Source organism: Mastigoproctus giganteus, chromosome 9 (genome assembly GCF_048544385.1).
Source record: "Mastigoproctus giganteus isolate SK-2022 chromosome 9, ASM4854438v1, whole genome shotgun sequence".
In the NCBI taxonomy this organism is placed as follows: Eukaryota; Metazoa; Arthropoda; class Arachnida; order Uropygi; family Thelyphonidae; genus Mastigoproctus; species Mastigoproctus giganteus.
In genome coordinates, this window is record NC_143583.1 from 85,415,041 (window position 1) to 85,435,576 (window position 20,536).

At 36.0% G+C, this 20,536-nt stretch overlaps 1 protein-coding gene across 1 annotated transcript in view; it reads right to left on the reverse strand.

The window, feature by feature from the left end:
• The window catches only part of LOC150080515 (uncharacterized), a 398,298-nt gene that overhangs the window by 143,800 nt on the left and 233,962 nt on the right, over positions 1-20,536 (reverse strand). Inside the window, exon 9 of the mRNA XM_090381933.1 lies at positions 11,541-11,712. Within this exon, the coding sequence (XP_090238059.1) occupies positions 11,541-11,712 (172 nt within the window). The remainder of the gene's footprint in view (positions 1-11,540; positions 11,713-20,536) is intronic.

The window sequence follows — 20,536 nt, forward strand, 5'->3', positions numbered from 1 at the left end:
AAAATCATTAAGCACCCTGTTAGAGTTCGATAAACTTCTGGTATTTTCCTCCCTTAATAACTCATTGTGAATGTAGATGCAAAATACTCATTCAGATTATCAGCTAGCTGAGCAGGGGCATCAACAGTTGAACCTTAGATATCAACTAGACCATTCTGATTCATCTCCTTTCTTTTAGTTTATATAAGTAAAGAAGTTGTTGCTGTTTTTCTTAGCATCCTTTACCAAAGATTTCTCGTAATCTGCTTTCGCTTGCCTAATCTCCTTTGTGACTTGATTATAGACTGGCTTATATCTGCCAGAGGCTTCTCTGTCGCCTGATAATTTATATGCATCCCATGCATTTTTCTCCTCTGCCTCGATCTCATTAGTTAATCTGACATCCATTTTGGCCTAAATCATGAACAGTATTTCTTAGTTGGTATGAAAAGCCTAGTAGCTTCCAAGATTAATTCCTTGAAGGCTTCCCTTTAGAATTTGCTCATGGTAACATCATCATTTGATCCCACAGTATAAAATTTAAAAACTGCCTGAGACCACTGTAGTTACTTTTATGAAAGGAAAAACCCTTCCCTTTACCCCTGATGGTAGTTAGATCTTTAAGTAAATCCCACATCAATACACTGTGATCAGTGCCACCTAGTGGTTCCTTTATCTGGTTTCTTAAATTCTTAATGCACAAATAATCACTGCTCATAACCAGATCAAGAGTATTACCTTCTCTGGTTGCATCTCAAACATGCTGCTGCTGCTGCAGAAAACAATCATCCAATAAATCCACAAAAGTCTTGCTAGCGTGCGAGTTACCAACCCACAAGTTCCAGTCAATATGTGATTTATTGGCACATTCTATACAGGTTAGAACGAGTTTATACACACACACACACACATATATAGAGTCCATTCCGGTTATTTGGGACACATCGGGACTAGTGCATTTTGGCCCGATTAAGCAGCTACCCCAATTATCCAAAGTTTCATGTAAATAGTTAAAATAGTAACCCCCCCTTTACAATTAGTTCACTGTACAATCAAATCACGTCACGACGAACTCACCAGAGTTAAGTATTGTTCACTATACGATGTGTAGTAAGCGCCGGTCATTGTGATCACATTTGTGAATTGAATTTTAATTCTATTAAACAGCGATTCTAATTAGACAAAATATGAGGAATATTATCCACAGGCTATAAAAATAAAGATATATTAAGCACAAATTTACCCTTTATTACCTTACCAATTAAAAAATTAAATGATACGTGAAAATCGGAAGAATATACATGATAATCGGAATAATTAATACGTACTGTAATATGTATATACGAACTAGTTGACATTTCTGTTCACTGACATTTGTGGGTGGGGGTTAAAATTTAAAACAGTAAAAAGACAAGCAATCAATAACAAAGAACACAGCACACACAAATTGAAAGTAACGCGATACGTGCAAGTGAGAACGGAGTAATGAGTTACAAAGCTTTAAAAATAGGAATGAAGAGAAGATCTGAAAATTAATTTTTTTATATGATTGAAGATTCCATGGAAGTGTAAACACGTTTCACCATAATAACCCACAGAATTCCAGCTGTCGGTATTATCGCAAATTCAGTAAGATCGAGTTTACTGTCCGTTTATGATAGATTTCACTAACAGAAAAGTCCAATAAACAGATGACTGCTAATTGTTTTTATTGTTTTATGGTTGTGACCTCCAGAATTTCGACTGAACAACATGGTACTGTCGGAGACAATCATAGGGTAATCTCCAGTGCTGCGGTCTCCTGCCCCGATTAAACGGCATGCTGTCCCAATTAAGAGAAGTAAACCCTGCCTATTTTCTTGATTGGTTTCTGTTTTTTAAGATTTGCCTCAAATAAATGGCTACCCCGATTAACTGGTGGCCCAAATAACCAGAATCCACTGTATATATTTTTTATGTGGGTCCTGAGGAGTACACACATAAGAGATTTTTCAAAGTACAATAAATTCATCCAGTAAGTATGTTAAGCTCTCGTCTATGTTTCTAAGTGATTGTAAACAGAGTTTATAATAGATTTCAGCACAAAAAATAGATTTTAAAATCAAGAGGTGATTGTGCCTGTCAGCTATCGTTATCTGATATTGGCTAACAAAAGCTGAAATTCTCTTGAATAAGATCCAGAAGCTGATGAAATAGGAAAAGCGATATTTTATGTATCATTTTAGACATTGAAAAGAGTATTACATGAAAAAATAAAATAATGTTTTTTTTACAATTCTTCAATGATTATTTTTCAGTTTTGTGATGATTTTTATGATTATTTTTAAAAATGTTTTTATTATTTTTTTGAATTTTCCTGATACTTTTGTTTAAATTCTGATTTTGATTATTTTTATAATAATTTCACTCTAATATTATCAAAGAACACATTAATATTTAAGAGCATTTATACACAAAATTGTTATACAAAATAACAAAGAATTAAAGCCTTGGTGCTACCTTTAAGAGAATTTGCCTCCCCCTATTTCCTCTTGATAAAAATCAAGTATGTCACCTGTGTTTTACAAATTCACATTTTAACCTCTAATTAACATTAGCAATAGTTGAGACATATGCTGCAAGAAAGCAAGCTTATACAACATCAGCAAAAAAAAAAAAAACCCTTCCCATTTCACCCATCCGGTCATTCCAATTTTTTTTTGTCTAATTTAGTCTTAAATTTATTTAAGCTATTAACTTGCACAACAACAGATGGATGTCTATTCCAGCAAACAATTACCAGTTGGCTAAAGGCAAACTTCCGCACATATATTCTACAACTGTCTTTCCTCAATTTGAACATAAACCCCTCAGGTTCTTACTCTGAACAAGTGGAAGAATGCCATCAGCATTGAGCCTGCTCAAACCATTCAACACCTTACACACCAAAATCAGATGACCCCGCAAGTGCCTAATCTCCAAACACTGCAATTTGCAGAACTTAAGCCTTTTTTCATAAGATTGCCCCTTTGTTCACTTCACCTGTCTTGTTGCCCTTCTCTGTACTCATTCTAGCATCTCTAAATCCTTCCTAAAATGAGGCCTCCAGACCTGTATGCAGTACTCAAGGTGTGGCCTGACCATTGCCTTATGCAAGGGGATAATCACCTTTTCCCTGCTAGCAAAATTCCTATATATCACTGAAAAGACTCCATGACCTGCTCTGACAGCCTGTCTGCACTGCTCAGAGAACTTCATATCTTAGTGCACAATTACCCCCAGGTCTTTTTCATTCTCCACTTCCCTGAGTGTAGCACCACACAGTTGGTATGTTTCTCTTAGGTTACTGTTACCCATATGCAGTACTTTGCACTTGTCAATGTTAAACTTCAGTTGCCGCTTTTCAACCCATCTGCCTAACTTTTCTAGATCCTGTTGCAGTAACATACTGTCTTTACTGTCATTAACAACCCTGCCAACCTTTGTATATTCTGCAAAACTTGGACATTAAGCTTGATATACCTTCATCGATATCATTGATAAATACACAAAACAACAATGGGCCCAGCACCGAACCCTGGGGGACTCCACCAATAACATTAGTCCACGTAGAGCAGTGTCCATTTATTACCATTCTCTGTGCCTCCCACCCAACCATCCCTTTATCCATTGAAGCAACTTGCCCTTAACACCATACTGCTACAATTTGTACAGCAGCCTTCCTTGTACAACAGTATCAAAAGCTTTCCTGAAATCCATGTATATCAAAATAATTTTTTGCATCCAATTCCTTTGTGACCACATCGTAGTATCCAATTAAATTGGTCAGACAAGACCTCCATGTAACAAACCCATGCTGTGTCTGAAATATTACTGCAGTCTTGTCTAGATGATCCTGCAATGCTTCTTTAACCGGTCACGCCATTATCCATTATTTTCACTGGAATAAAGTTAAAATAACAGGTTTATAATTTTTGTATCACTCTTTGAATGCCCTTTGTGAATTGGGGATACATTTGCACATCTCTGCCTGCAGCTACTGTTAATCTTTTAGTCTGTGAATCCCCCAAGCTAGCAGTTTTCCGACCCACCTAACACTACCACAATATCATCAGCAAATATTCTTGCATCCTTTCTATATAAGTGTATCTCATCCCTGTAGAAGCAGTCTCTCCTATTAGCAAGCACAGACCATGCTAAAAAAAATTCTACCCCATGAGCCTTGCACAATCTCCCCAGGGCCAAATTGATTTACAAGGCTCTCATCATATACCCTCTCCTATCATGTCTGGGCAGAATTGCATGTAGACACTTTCAAATTTAACCCTAACTCGTAATTGACCTGTATTTGATTAGGAAATCTGTTGATCTCTTACTCTTAAGATCATTAGTGCCAACATGTAGAACAATATCACCTTTTGTGCCCTTAAAAGATGGTATCTACTCTACGATGATATCAACTTTTGTCACTGGCAGACATACCCTGGTCCACCTATCTTTTTGCACAATATATTTCCTGTCTCCTTGACAATAGTCACCGACAATAACTAGCTCCTGTGAGACAAGTACATTCTGCCTCAGAGATTGCTGCAGTGTTGCCTGATGCACAGAAGTGAGATCTGGCGCTGAGTTGGGCATCTGAGAGCTTCATGGGCCCCCATTTTAATTCCTTCGAAGGCATCTAACTTACTCTTCAAGCTCTCATAGATACCCAACAGAGAGCTCAGATGGCACCTAATTTCTTGACACTACATCTAGTACACATTGGGCCATTTTAACACATGGGCACACCTGGCGGACACCAGGGGCCTCAGCCTACAGGAGGCCTCACTCATTGATCTTAAATAATTTTTTAAAAGCCCCTCTTTTTCGGCTTTCTTTAAATAGTTTAAAGTTCCAAAAATATTAATATTTAGAAAAATAATTCAATTTAATTCTCGCTTATGATTATAAGTTAATAATAATATAATATAATTATAATTTTTAAGTGTCCACTACGCTCTGTGAAAAGCTTCTCGCATGGTGATGGAGCATAGTTTCCATTAGCTCTTTTAATACATAGGGTTAGGAATGTAACTAAGAGAGACCCAGAAAAAAATTAAAATAAAATTTAAACTGAATAGGAACCACGTTTGGAAATTTGTCGGGGAGCCTAAGAGTTCTTAAAACAGCCCTGAGTATACACAAAGTTATCATCCTTGGCTAGATCATGTCCTGTTCCAGAAAGGTTCCTCGAACATTCCTCAAGTTGCACATTGTTTTAGACTGTGATGTGTTAGAGAATCACCCCTTTCGGTTTTCCCCAAAGCCGCAGCACTCCTGCTAATTTGTGCCCATTCTCTTGCTGCTCTAGTCATGATTCCGGTTAAGTACAATTTACTGATTAATTGATATATTTTACTAAATATTAAAATAAATTTAACTGATTAATTGATAATACTATACTAAGCTAACAGATTTCTGAGACAGTGCTACGTATTATGCTATTTAGTTTTACTTTAAACCTTAAGCTATCAAATTCAGGATATACGTTACGCTATTTCGCATCGCTCTAATATTCTATAACAATGGCGGCAAGTTATGAATTGTAAAATCTACGGACACTAAGTATTAAAATGCAAAATCATTATCTAAATTCAAAATAAATCAAGGAGTGTGACTAGAACTATAAAGCTACTTCTAGAAATTAAATTAATGTGACAATTAAGTTAATAAAAGGGCTAAATATTTATAAAAAAAAAAAACATTTGCCGGAGCTGCAAAATCTTCTGATATCAAACTCTAAAAGATTATCTTGGGCTATATCTTAGTGCCAAAACTAAGACATGGCCTGAGTAGAGAGTACAGTAGTCAGAGATTATAAAAGGAATAATACTGAGGATCCTTATAATACATAATCCCAACAATTTCATTCTTGATCTGTTCTCTTTCACATCCTGTTGTCACTCAAAAGACAAAAGCTTACATTTCACATTCCTTAATGGGTGGTGTCAAGAAATTTTCTTTCATTATCCAACATCTGTCTTCTCTTTCATTATCCAACATCTGCCTTCTCTTTCAATATTCAATATCATTTTTCATCAACTAAGCTCTCTCTGTCGCTGAGAATGGACCAGCAAAGGGGAGAAATCAAGAAAGTTTAGAGTCTATTCAATGCTACTTTGTTAGTTCTTGATTTCTCCCCTTTGCTAGTCCATTTGTCTCATTTGTTTAATTGCCATCTTCCCCATCACAAGGGTAAGGTTTACTTTGACCAATTCACACCTTCTCTCCCCATACTCAGGGTTAGTTTAAATTTTTTTCATTCAATTTTTCTTTAACTGGAATTACTTGTTTTTTAATTTTAGTGCAATTTTGCATTTCAATTTTTCTTTAACTGGAATCAATTGGTTTTAATTATAACATTATTTTGCATTTTTATTTATTTTAGTATTATACTGGTTTTGTTCTTTATTCCTCTTCTTTTTGGTATCTGTCGGGTCGGCTATGATGTATACGTACGCCAGCTTTGTTGTCTGCTGCGTATGCATCATAACAGAAACAGAGGACTTGCTTATTGCTGTGTTTCTTTGGTTTTGGCTGCTGGCCCTTGATGACAGTTAAAATCTTAGGACCTACAACATTAAGTGCCATTTATATATTTCTTTTAATTTTATTTAAATTTTAAAAAATTTATGTAATATGCTTTTACTTTTCAGGCACTTTTTTAGTTTTTTCAACTGTAGCTACACCTGACAGGTTAGCACTGCTACCTATAAATGTATAGGTAGCGGTGATTAGATAAGTGTATGAGTAGGAGTACTGACCTGTCAGATGTAATTACAATGGAAAAATTATTAAAAGGTGCTTGAGAAATGAAAGCAGATTACATAAAATTAAATTAAATTAATGAAAATATACTATAGCATATTTTTCACTATAGCATACTATAGCAAAAAAATTATGGCATTAAGTACTATTTGTATATTTTTATTTATTTAATTTACTTTTATATAATCTGCTTTTATTTTTCAGGCACATTGTAATAATTCTTTCCATTGTAACTACACCTGACAGGTCAGCACCCCTACTCATACACTTATCTAATATATTTGTCTATATTTCATGATGGTTGCTGGGTATTTCTGCTGTTACTAGCAATGTTCTGGATCCATAAACTAGCACAATATATTACTAGTTTTTTCGGTCTTTATTAGATGTTCCGATTTTTTCACTACAACTTATCATTATTATTAATTATATATATATATATATATATATATATATATATGTGTTTTGTTAGGCAAGTTAGTTATGTACAATGAAATTAGTAGCACAAAATAATATTCTCGACTGAGTGCCAAAACCAAGCATGATTTAATATCAATGTTTGTTATCAGCAATGCTTACAAGATAAGTGATGATAAAACAGAGGAGAGTTATATTAGCTAACTCTTATGGATATGGAATAGGAACATACAGCTGTTCTCATTAAAAACTAACCCAATCCCTTCAAGGAAGAAGACACAATGCACAATAAAAGGAGTTAGCATGGGTTTCCTCCACCTGTTGATGTTTCTGTGGCATAATTGGAAAACACAGCTATTGTCTCTATCCCCATGCCCTCAAATTCTGACTCTGGTATGTATATAATATTCTATAGTCGGGGTGATTGTGGATGGTGGGGCAAGTAAATCAGTTTTACAAAAATTAAATAATATACAAAATGTTAAATTCTCCTTCAAGAAAGGCATAAATAGGAAGTTACCAGTCCAAGAAAATTCAATAATGATTGCACAAACAATTGATGAATTATCTGTCTACAGAAATCCTACCAACACACTATTTTCAATTATCACTTGAGTCATCCATTCTCAGTAAAGTCAGAGATTATAAAAGGAATAACAGTGAGAATCCTTTATAATGCGTAATCCCAACTTATCATTATTATTAATTATATTATTATTATTAAGTGTTAACAATATTCCATGGGGGTATTTTATATTTTGTACAGTATCAGTATCTATTTAGAAGAAAATTAATGCTATGAGAGATTAGAAGTCATGGTAATCTTAAACAGAGGTGTGTGATCTTGTCTAGAAATTCATCACTGAAGATGAGAATAGCACAGCAGTCTTTTTTTGCAAGAAATAAGACAGGACTGAATTTTAGAAGGCTGATTCTAAGTTTTCTTTACTCCACTGGAAAATTACATGGAGATTACTATTTAAGAAATTGTTGATGGATAGTTGAAAAATGGAACGTAGTTGTGCTGTCATCAGCAAAACTTTGTATAAGATTTTCATCTAGTGGAAGAAATTCACTAATATAAATGAGTAACTGAGTAGAGAAAAGAGTAAAATCTTATGGAAAGCAAGCACTGGTTGAGAAGCCAGATGATGCTGAACCAATGGTGAGCACTTGTGGGGAGGAAACTGCTAACAAATTGTGAAAAAATCTATTTCTCCATCACTTTAGAAAGAGTAAAAGAAAGTGCAGTAGAATTCTATCTGCAAAGGAGAGATTTCTCACCCTTTTAGGAACTAGCTGGATATAAGCAAATTCAATGCAGAAGGAAAAACATCAGTGAAATAAGAAAGTTAAAAAGGTGAAACAAAATTCCTCCTAAACGTTTGTCCAGTTACTCCTTGAATTTACTTAACGTTGGCGTTCAATCAAAACCTCGCATATTGAATTCGTAAAAAAATTTATTTTGTTTGTAATGAGTTTCATTTTTGGTCCCACATTGCCCTGCAAATCCTCGAAAGTAATAAACCAATAAAAATAAGTGTTTGATGATGATGTTCATGAGTTTTTGATGGTTACAATATGCAGCCAATGACATATTGGCTGCATATTGTGACCACTAAAAGCTCGTATGTTATGGTTCTCCTGAAAACTAGTCATTTTCAATACGAGGACTTGATAGAATGCCAACGTTCAGCTATTAACTTCCACAATAACAGATAGAAGTTTGTTCCAGCAATCAACTACCCACTGGCTAAAGGCAAATTTCTGGATCTATTCTACAACTGTCTTTCCTCATTTTGAATTTATGCCACCTCAAGTTCATAATTTGAGCAGGAATCCCATCAGAATTGAGCCTGCTTAAACCATTCAAGGCCTTATACACTTCAATCAGATGAGAACTGTGTCAATCAATTCGGCCCTGGAGGGATTGTGCAAGGCTCATGTAATAGAATTTTTTTCACCATGGTCTCTGCTTGTTAACAAGAGAGACTGCCTCTACAGAGATGGGATACACTTAAATAGAAAGGGTGCAAGAGTGTTTGCTAATGCTATAGAGGCAGTGATAGGTGGGTCAGAAAACTGCTAGCTTGGGGGGATTCACAGACTAAAAAGTTAAAAGTAGCCGCAGGCAGAGGTGAAGGTGATTCTTGCACTACTTCTATTAGAATAAGCAGAGGCCTGGAGCGAGGGGTACTGGGAATTTCAGGGACTGGTGGCAGTCATCATGAAACATATAAATACATGGGATGTGTTAGGGTAACTAAGAATAAAAATAGGTGCATGTATACTTGTATGTACAACAATGTTAGAAGTATAGTAAATAAACTTGATGAATTTCAAGTGTTGGTCAAGGCATCAAAGGCGGATATTGTTGGGATATCAGAGACGTGGTGTCACACAGATACCATGAATGCAGAATTGGAATTTGTGGAGTTCACATTGTACTCCCCAAATTCCAATTCAGAAAGGACAGACGGGATAGGAAGGGAGGAGGGGTTATGATGTTAATTAAGAAAAACATAAAATCAAAGGAAGTGTATTCAGTTGACATAGATGGACACTGCAATGTTGAGTCAGTCTGGTGTGACGTAAGCACTGGGAAAGCAAAAATAAGAGTAGGAGTGTGTTATAGGCCTAACGACTCGAATCAGTACAATGAACAATTGTACAGAGAAATACAGTGGGCTAGTAAATCAGAATGTCTTATAATGGGGGATTTTAACTTCCCAGATATTGAATGGAACTTGTGGGTTAGTCACTCACACACTAGCAAGACTTTTGTGGATTTATTGGATGACTGTTTTCTGCAGCAGCATGCTCGAGATGCAACCAGAGAAGGTAATACTCTTGATCTGGTTATCAGAAGTGATCATTCGTGTATTAAGAATTTGCAGATAAAGGAACCACAAGGCTGTCTTTTTTTATTATTATTTTTTTTTTTATTATTATTATTAGCTATAATGGTGCAAGGAAGCCTGAGGATTATGTTGCACCAGCCAAAAAACAAACAAATTCCCGAGTTACCCTAAAAGAGAGAGAGAGTCACAGTCAAAAGTTGAAGGGAATCACCAAGAAACAACTGGTTACAACTGTAACCACTGTCTGCTATTGTTTTTTCGATATAAACTGTAGTTCTTTACTAAAGGAGAGTCTGAAGGATTCAGATAGGTTTTTAATGTTTCCTGTATTGGATTAGACGCTTCTGTAATTCCATTGATTTAAATTATTCATTATTTAGTTTTAGCTTTGGGTTTTTCCTTCTTTTTATTGGAAAATATGGTTTCCCTGTATCCATTTCTTCATCATTAAATATGTCAAGTATAAATTCATCAATTTCATTTTTTTCTTCTATTTCCATTCAGGTTTTGTTCTGCACTACTTTGTTTTTCTTTACCCTTTCCGTCAGCATTGGGTGAAATAGACTGGTGCGTTGACCATCTGTTCTAGTTGTTTTTGTGTCAAGTAAGTGTCTTGTTTTTGTAGTTTGTTCATATGAAGGTTGACTCATATTTGTTGGTATTATGGTCCTTTTTGCTTCTTGGTAGGTGATGCCATGTACTGTTTTATATTTATGCATCTGTTTTTCTCCTCTTCAAGAGCTGTGCAATGTTGATTGGTATGGTCATGAGACACAGTTTGCACATATTGCTGTACCAGGACACGCTGCTTGTGAATAACCTAATTTCTGACAAATTGAAACAGTGGAGATGATTTGGGATGTATGGTCTAATTTTGTAGTTTAAACAACCAGATTTTGCTTCTATTGGAATGAGCAGCAGCCTGGAAAACAAGATGCAGGGTATTTCAGAGACTGCTGGGAGTCATTGCGGTAAAAGTAAACACATGGGTTGTGTTAGGGTAGCTAAGAATAGAAACAGGTGCATGTATACTTACGTGTACACCAATGCTAAGAGTTTATCAACTTAAAAATCTTCTCACAACAACAATAAAAATAAATTATGTTTCAGACCATGATGTTTCAAAAAAAAAAAAAAAAAACCAGAAGTAACTTACTATATAACGGCAAGTGAAAAGAATAGTCCAACTATGTTCACCTTTTGCGTTTCCTTCTAAATATTATAATTTTGAATTTTAAGACAAAAGAAAATAAATATTTAAGCCAAAAACTACTAGTGAATTCACCTTTTGCGTTTCCTACTAAATATTATAATTCTGAATTTTAAGACAAAAGAAAATAAATATTTAAGCAAAAAACTACTAATGAAATTACAACAGCATATAAAAGAGAAACTATTAATATTAAACATGTGTGCAATACAAAATATAAAGCCCACAGGAGGAAGACTAAACAGTGCATACTGACTCCAGTTATTATTAATAGTTTCACTGACCTGGAATCTCGTTTTGGTCTCTTTCGTTCCTTTTTATGTTTTTTTGAATGCTTCCTGTGCTTCTTCCGTTTTCTTTTCTTTTTCTTATCTCTATCCTGTTCTCCACTAGACTCTTCGCTATCTGAATCTGAGGACTCAGATGCAGATTCTTTAGTTTGTTTGCGAGTTTTATCTATATCAATAACACAAACACCTTTTAATAACATCCTCAAAAAGACATCATTAACATGTTAACCACAATAAGACAGCACTTTTATTTTTTATTTTATTATTTTTTTTTTTTTTGGCAATTAGGCCACATTACAACATTTATGTTAGAGTTCACTTTACTGTTTAAGTTGCATGACTCTATGTAACATAAAAAAACAGCATATTCTTTAATGTTAAATAAATCTAGATGATTCTGGTTTTTATTTGCTTTTGGATATGTCATGGTATATTTTCCATGATATACTGACTATGGTATAATTATAATTCTGAACAATAAAAAAAAAAATGGCACCCCCCCACAAGTATATTATTAGCATTATGGCAGTTAACATGTTAAAAAGCAACATATTTTAGCATTTAAGAAACAGGAAAATACAGTATAAATTATTTACAAACCTCTCACTACTTTTGTTTCTTTACATAACAAAAAAGTAAACCGTACTATTATATTCTATTCAGGACTAACTAAAAAATCATGCATACTTAACATAAAATCATTATAGCAACTAAAGAACTATTATACAGTTTTATCAGTTGTAGAAATGAATGATTACTTTAAATCTTACTACCATAAAATTAAAATTCCAAATTAAACAATTAAGTCATGCTGGGGGAAACTATACTTGATTTAGTTGTATCTTTATAGAAAAATAACGAAAATGCATAATCCCTAATTGCAAGAAATGTTCTAAGTATTATTTTAATCATCTAACAGACATTCGAATATCCAGATGACGAAAAATAAAAAAACCTTTAAATATCTATTAAAATTACACAAATGAGAATTTTAGTATTCTTCAAAAGTATGGCTTTCTGTTTAGATCTGCATCATTTCTGATGCAAGTGTTGATGCAAAAAGTGAACTGCACGTCTGCTCCTGTGTTAATTTTTCCCAAGACTTTTCATTTTGGTTTTATTGTGCCATGAAGTAGCACACACTTCTTGATTAGACCGGGGTTCGAGCCTGTGCCCACCAAAATACGGAGGATGCAGAAAAGTCAGGGAATGACCGCATATCCCCGGAGCAATATGGCCTTAGTTGCTAATGCTCCTAAAAACCAAATAACAAACAAACAAACACAAACAAGCCATGAAGTAGTTGGGATATTTTTTTTTTTTTTTTTTTGCTAACAAGACTGCTGTTGCTAAAAGTTATTTGTTCTTATTATCCAACAGTGTAAAAATTATGAATACATTTTTAAAAATTAATGAATTAATTTATTAAATAAATAAATTTAAATAAAATATTAATAAATTAATATTTTAATGACTAGTTTAGGTCACTGCATAATCTGAAGACAAAATAAATTTATTAAATAATTGAATGTTTGGGATCAGATTACCTCATCACGAGAGGAACCCATCCCCCTTCCTCTGTTTTTCCGAATAACTATTTTTCCTGCTAAAAACAAAACTGCATGATTTATGCACCATTATGAATCCAAATCAATGAATTAGAAATTTACATATCACTAGTTTCCTATATATATTAATCAAACACACCAATCTGCATTCAAAATGTCAAGACAGAAATAACGAGAATTTTTTTTCATAATCTTTCTTATTTATTAAGTTTCCAAGGTTCTTGTGAAGTGTTTGCTAATCTAATTAACAAACATTAAGGATAAAAAAAATCCTATTTCAAATCTATAAAATAACCTGCCATTTAAATTTAATCAAAGTTTTGATAAACTGTTAATAACATTTACAGAAATAAACTTCCATTTATGACTTTCAATGTCTTTACAAACCTTGAACGACATGAGTAAAAAACAAAAAATTGTAGGATTCCTAATGTTTGAAGGTCTCTCTTTCTCCGCTTTTTTTTTTTTTTTCATGACTTGTGACATCCAAATGGTAAGTCACTGGCCATATATTTTCCATCCTGGAAAACAAGGATGTATGAATACCTGAGTGATGAGAGAGAGAGAACTAGAATAGAAACAACGAACGTAAAAAATACTTTAGGCAGGTAGGCTCTCCCTTCAGCTCTCAGAACAGCTTGAATTTATTGTGGTATTAGTCAATGAGATGTCGAAAGCATGCCAGAGACCATAGACAAATGCAGGCCAGACACATCCATTTGACTCAAATGCTTCCCATAGTATATATTTACAGATCTATACTTTGAAGAGCTTGATCCACCTTATACCACCAGTGCTCATATTGATGGAGATCTCGTGACTGCAGGTTCCACAACACCAGATGGAAGTTTATCCTGCACCATCCTTCTTCAATTTAAGATTGTTTCCTTATGCACATCGTCTGAGAAACAATAAGGATGCCATCAAAATTTAGTTTATATCATTGACAGAAGACACATGTGCTGTCGTGGAAATGTCTTCACTGCTTCACTGCTCAGAGAACTTCATGTCAGACTGCAATTACCTCTGGGTCTCTTTTGTTCTCCACCACCTTGAGCGTACTGCCAAATTGGTGTGTTATTCTAGGATTACTGCTGACCATGTGCAGTACCCTGGATTTATTAATGTTATAAACCTTAATTGCCACTTCTCAGCCCATCTGCCTAATTTTTCTAGGCCTTGTTATTTTAATTCCTATCATTATTACTGTGCTAATCTATCATCTGCAAACATAGAAAATAAGCTTGATATTTCTTCATCAATATCATTAATAAACTAATATTTATTTATATATGATTTATTACTGATTATTGATAATAATATGGACACCATTAATACCATTAATTCAAGAAGCACAGTACCTGGTAATAACCACCCTGTGTCGCCTACCACTCAACCATCCCTTTATCCACAACATCTTGCTCCTAATGCCATACTGCCCCATATGGAACAAAATAAAAAGCTTTACTGAAATCTAAGTATACAATGTCAACATTATGTTTTACATCCATTCCTTCTTTTACTGCCATAATAGCTAATAACTATTATGCATCATAATAGCCATGCCATGATTTCTGGATAACTGCATTCCTGTCAAGATGATCTTGCAATACTTCATTAACTACTGACCCCATTATTTTCCCAAGAACAAAAGTCAAGCTTACAAGTCATAATTACACACTTCTCCCTTTTACCATCCTTTGTAAAAAAAAAAAAAAAAGGAGACACTTTTGCCCATCTCCAATTTATAGATACAGTCATTTCTGCTATAACACAATTGATGTCACATGGGAGACTAAAATGCTGATGGAACTAATATTCGGGTGACACTCAGTTCAAGTGGACCCAATTTCGGCGAAGTCCGGACGGCCTGTGACAGCCAAATCCTCTGCTTCACCTTCACGATGTTGGGACTGTTAGTAATCCTGGGTATAACCTCCATGCTCAAGCACATGGTGGGTGACCACCCAGGTGTGAACCACATAAGCAGGGGTCGAGGTGTGGCGCCCACACACCACATGGAAGAATGCCACCCCTCTATGTTCTAGGCAGTACTAGGTGGTAGATAACTCTCATCAACCGGTGCAATACCACCACTTTGCTTATTGGAGGCTTGAAGTGGTGGAACCCATGTTTAGTCACCAGAGCTAAGTTCTGGTCAACCCTTCCCCATCTCTTTCATCATGCAGCATGATTGATGACTTTTGAGGTTATGATGAACATCGTGGCGAGATCCAATCTTCCTTACATTTTGAGGGTACAGCTCTAGAACGGTGTTTGCAGGCCGACCGCTAGTTACTACACCAGACCGAACCTATTAGTAACTCTCTAGGAGGCTTCCGGATCAGCTAGTGTATAACCTTCCTACCTCTACTCTGCCAGATAGTGACTGGAGGATATCCGAGTAGTGTGTGTGTGCGGAGGACAATGTCGAGGATCTGAGTATATTCTCACCACGTGTACGCAATATCCAAAAATTTCATTACTTCATACAGCATGTCCCGCCCACTTTTTCTTGCTATTGAATACACCATGAATTATCAAACTAATGGAGTAAGCTTATCTGCGAAAAAATCTAAACCTCCCAAACACTTCCTAATTCATTTCACAAATATATGTGGTCTGAATTCTAATCTCAACGATCTCCATTTCCACTTGCAGTCAGCCAAACCCCATGTACTTTTTCTGACAGAATCTCAGTTGATTCAACTACTGATCATCTCAGTTGCCCAAATTATCCGCTGAACGATTCTTTTCACCTCAAAGGTGGTACATGTGCATATGTCCGTTCCGATATTCCCTGTCAGAGACTAGGTAATTTGGAATCTCCTCTTTTCGATCTTCTCTGGCGTAAAATCTCTCTACCTCATTGTGTAAAATTCATCTGTTGTCTCTACGGTTCTCCCAACTCCACTAATCGATTGGAGCTCTTTGACTTCCTATCTTCGCAACTTGACTTTCTCCAGTCCAACTTTCCTAACAGTGAGGCGATTTTCCTTGGTGATTTTAATGTTCAAAACTCCAGCTGGCTTCCGTTTTCTAGTCACACTGACCCAGCTGGTCAAGATGCTGAGGCTTTTGCAATTACTAATGACCTTGCACAGATTGTTCATTTACCTACAAGAATACCGGTCAATCCTAATCATACAGCCAACATGCTTGATCTTTTTCTCACAAACAACCCTTCTAAGTACACGGTCAAAGTGAGTGGTCCTTTAGGTACCTCAGATCACAACTTGATGAATGTCTCTTCTCCAATGGAGCTTTTATCTCATGGCTATTCCCAAATTTGTATCGTTTGGCATTGCAAGAATGCAAAATGGAATGACCTGCTTAATTTCTTTTCTTCTCTTCCTTGGTCGGATTACTGTTTCAAAACTTCTGATGTCAACATTTGCTCAGATTGTGTCAGTGAAATTATTCTTGCAGGAATGGAATCCTTTATCCCACACTCCACTTTAAAATCTCGTCCTTTATCTAAACCTTGGTTTTCCAATAAATGTGCTAAGGCTGTTCAAAAGAAGAACGTTGCATATCGTAATTGGCTTGTTTCTAATTCTTCAGTTTCATTTTCTGCCTACCCCAAAGCCTGCAACAACTGTAAAGCAGTTATTAATCAGTCCAAACTAGAGTTTGGACAAGCTAAGAGTAGAAAACTTGCTTCTTGCCCTAATGGTAGCCAAGCATTTTGGTCTCTTGCCAAAGCTATTGGCTGCAACGTTTGCTCATCTCTGCACCCACCTCTGTCCAAACCAGATGGTTCTGTTGTCACTTCAGCCAAGGATAAAGCTGACCTGCTAGCATCCCATTTTCGCTCCAACTCATGTATCAATGATCTTGGTAAAACACCTCCCATCATTCCCAACATGCTCCATTCAATGCCTCCTGTGGTCTTCCGTCAAAAGGATATCAGAAAGATTTTGACGAATCTTGATGCTAAGAAAGCTCCAGATCCCGATGGTATTTCTCCACTTGTTCTCAAAACCTGTGCTCCTGAACTTACTCCTGTTCTTTGCCGCCTTTTTTTTTCACTTTTATTCCAAAGGTGTTTTTCCTTCTGCTTGGAAATTTGCTTATATCTAGCCAGTTCCTAAAAAGGGTGACAAATCCCTCCCATCCATCCAATTATCGTCCCATTGCAATTACTTCTACTCTTTCTAAAGTAATGGAGTGAGCAACTAACCCCCCAACCCTTAAATTACCTAGAAACCTTCCGTCTGATCAATGATCGCCAGTATGGATTCTGTCAGTGTCAATCCACTGGTGATATTCTGGATTATGTTACTCATTTATGGACAAATTAAATGGAAAAATTTGGTGAAACACAAGCAGTTGCTCTTGACATCTCAAAGGCTTTTGATCATGTTTGGCATAAAGGGCTTCTAAACAAGCTTCCATCTTATGGTTTGCCAACTGTTTTAAGTAATTGGTTATCCAGTTTTCTCTCTGACCGCTCACTGAGGGTGATGGTAGATGGCTCTCTGTCTTCTAACTTCTCCACTAATGCTGGTGTTCCCCAAGGTTCAGTTCTTTCCCCCACTCTTTTCCTCTTGTATATTAATGACCTTCTTCCATTGACTGGAAATCCTATCCATAGTTTTGCCGATGATAGTACATTGCATTCCACTTTCCATTTTGAGAAACCTTGCCCTGCTCAATCAGCTTCAACTTCTCGAAAATCTGCTACCAGTTCCTTAAATGCCGATTCCAGGTAATTCTCCAGTGGGGCAAAGACAACTTAGTTGATTTCAATCCTTCTAAAACTCGTTCTTGTCTTATATCTCACAAAGAGAATTCTTCTGCTCCCATACTTATCTTTGGTGACACTCTGATTTCTAGGCAAAATGATATATCTCTTTTGGGGATTACCCTGACTTCTAATCTCTCTTGGCACAAGCACATTACAAATATTGCTTCCTCTGCATCTAAAAGACTTGGGTTTTCTCTTTCGCTCTCGGCGTTACTTTTCTTCCAAACAACTGCTCACTCTGCATAAATCGTAAATCCGCTCTGCTATGGAATATTGTTCCCACATCTGGGGTGGTGCCCCCAAAACCTCTCTCAGGCTTCTTGATTCCATTCAGAAGAGGGCAGTTAGGTTAATTAATGATTCATCTCTAACAGAGTGTCTCCACTAGCTGTCTCATAGACGTACTGTTTCTGCTGCATGCCTCTTTGCTTCACTGTTCTTCTGAATTGGCTTCTATAATTCCCAGTCTCTCTTTCAAAACAGTCCGAACACGTGCCGCCACCAGCCAACATCCATTTACTGTCCAACTTCAAACTCACAGAACCAACTTTTCATCTTCCTCGTTTATTCATTCAACTGCCGTTTTCTGCAACAACCTTCCTTCATACGTATTTCCTGAAAATTACAGTCTACAGAAGTTTAGGTCCAATGTCAACAAATATCTTCTTTCGTCTTCTCAACCTACAACCCAAGCACGTTACTAAGTACTATAGGTTCTAATACCTCTCGTGTTTGAGGTTTACATAAAAAAAAAAAAGAAAAAGAAAGTTGCATTCTTGTGAGATCTCACACATTAGAAAATCGTGTAATAAAAATAACATGACATATGGAAAAATAGGGTTAGGGGCAGATCACAAACATTATTACTCAAAATGAAGAAACACCTTTAGTAGTTAGATTAACACAAAGGATAGTACAATTTAAATACATGTTAAATTCACATTTAATAATGAAATAAGACAGTAAATTTAACACATATTGAAAAATTTAAAGGTAAAACTTGATGAAGGAGGAGAGAGGTTGTAAGGTTTCTGAGTTATGAAGACAGGGGCAGAGTGCTGTCATCATCATCATCATCATCACTTCATGATAATCATGATTTGTACTCCCCAAATTCAAGGAATTTGGGGAGTACAATGTGTACAGAAAGGACAGACAGGATAGAAAGGGAGGAGGTGTTATGCTGTTAATTAAGAAAAACATAAAATCAAAGGAAGTGCACCCAGTTGATATAGATGAACAGTGCACTGTTGAGTCAGTTTGGTGTGACATAAGAGTAGGTCTGCGAAAGCAAAAATAAGAGTACGAGTGTGTTATAGGCCTAATGACTCGAATGAGTACAATGAACAATTGTACAGAGAAATAGAGTGGGCCAGTAAATCAGAATGTCTTATAATGGGGGATTTTAACTTCTCAGATATTGACTGGAACTTGTGGGTTGGTCACTCACACACTAGTCAGACTTTTGTGGATTTATTGGATGATTGTTTTCTGCAGCAGCATGTTCAAGAGACAACCAGAGAGAGTAATACTCTTGATCTGGTTATCAACAGTGATCATTCGTGTATTAAGAATTTGCAGATAAAGGAACCACTAGGTGGCAGTGATCACAGTGTACTGATGTGGGATTTACTTAAAGATTTAATTACCATCAGGGGTAAAGGAAAGGGTTTTTGCTTCCGTAAAGGGGAGTACAGTGGTCTCAGACAGTTTTTAAATTCTGTACAGTGGGATCAACTGACGATGTTACCAACGGTACATTCTAAGTGGGAAGCATTCAAGGAATTAATCGTGGATGCTACTAAAAGTTTCATACCTATTAAGAAATATTGTTCAAGGTTTAGGCCTAAATGGTTATCAAATGAACTAATGAGACTCGTGACAGAGAAGAAAAATGCATGGGATGCATATAAATTATCAGGCGACAAAGAAGCCTATGGCAGATATAAGCTAGTCTGTAATCAGGTCACAAAGGAGGTTCGGCAGGCGAAGGCGGATCATGAGAAATCTTTGGCAAAAGATGCTAAGAAAAACAGCAAGGATTTCTTTACTTATATAAACTCTAAAAGGAAGGGGATGAATCTGATTGGTCCACTTGACATCGATGGTTCGACTGTTGATGATCCTACTCAGATAGCAAACAAACTGAAAGAGTATTTTGCATCTACATTCACAAATGAAGAGTTATTAAGGTTTGAAACTGTCAGAAGGTTATCAAATTGTAGCAGGGTGCTTAATGATTTTGTAATTACTGAGAGCAAAGTGGAGGAGAAATTGTTGAAGTTAAACATAAGAAAGGCACCTGGGGTGGATGGGTTCTATCCAGTTATATTAAAGGAGGCGGCAAAGCAACTAAGCAAACCCTTAGCCATAATTATGAGAGCATCCTTGGACTCAGGGGAGGTTCCCACGGACTGGAGATGTGCAAATGTATCCCCAATTCACAAAGGGGGATCGAAGGGTGACACGAGTAATTACAGACCAGTTAGTTTAACTTCTGTTGCCGGGAAAATAATGGAGTCACTGGTTAAAGATGCATTGCAGGATCATCTAGACAAGACTGCAGCAATAATTCAGACACAGCATGGGTTTGTTAAGGGAAAGTCTTGTCTGACAAATGTGATTGGCTATTATGATGTGGTGACAAAGGAACTGGGTGCAAAAAATAATTT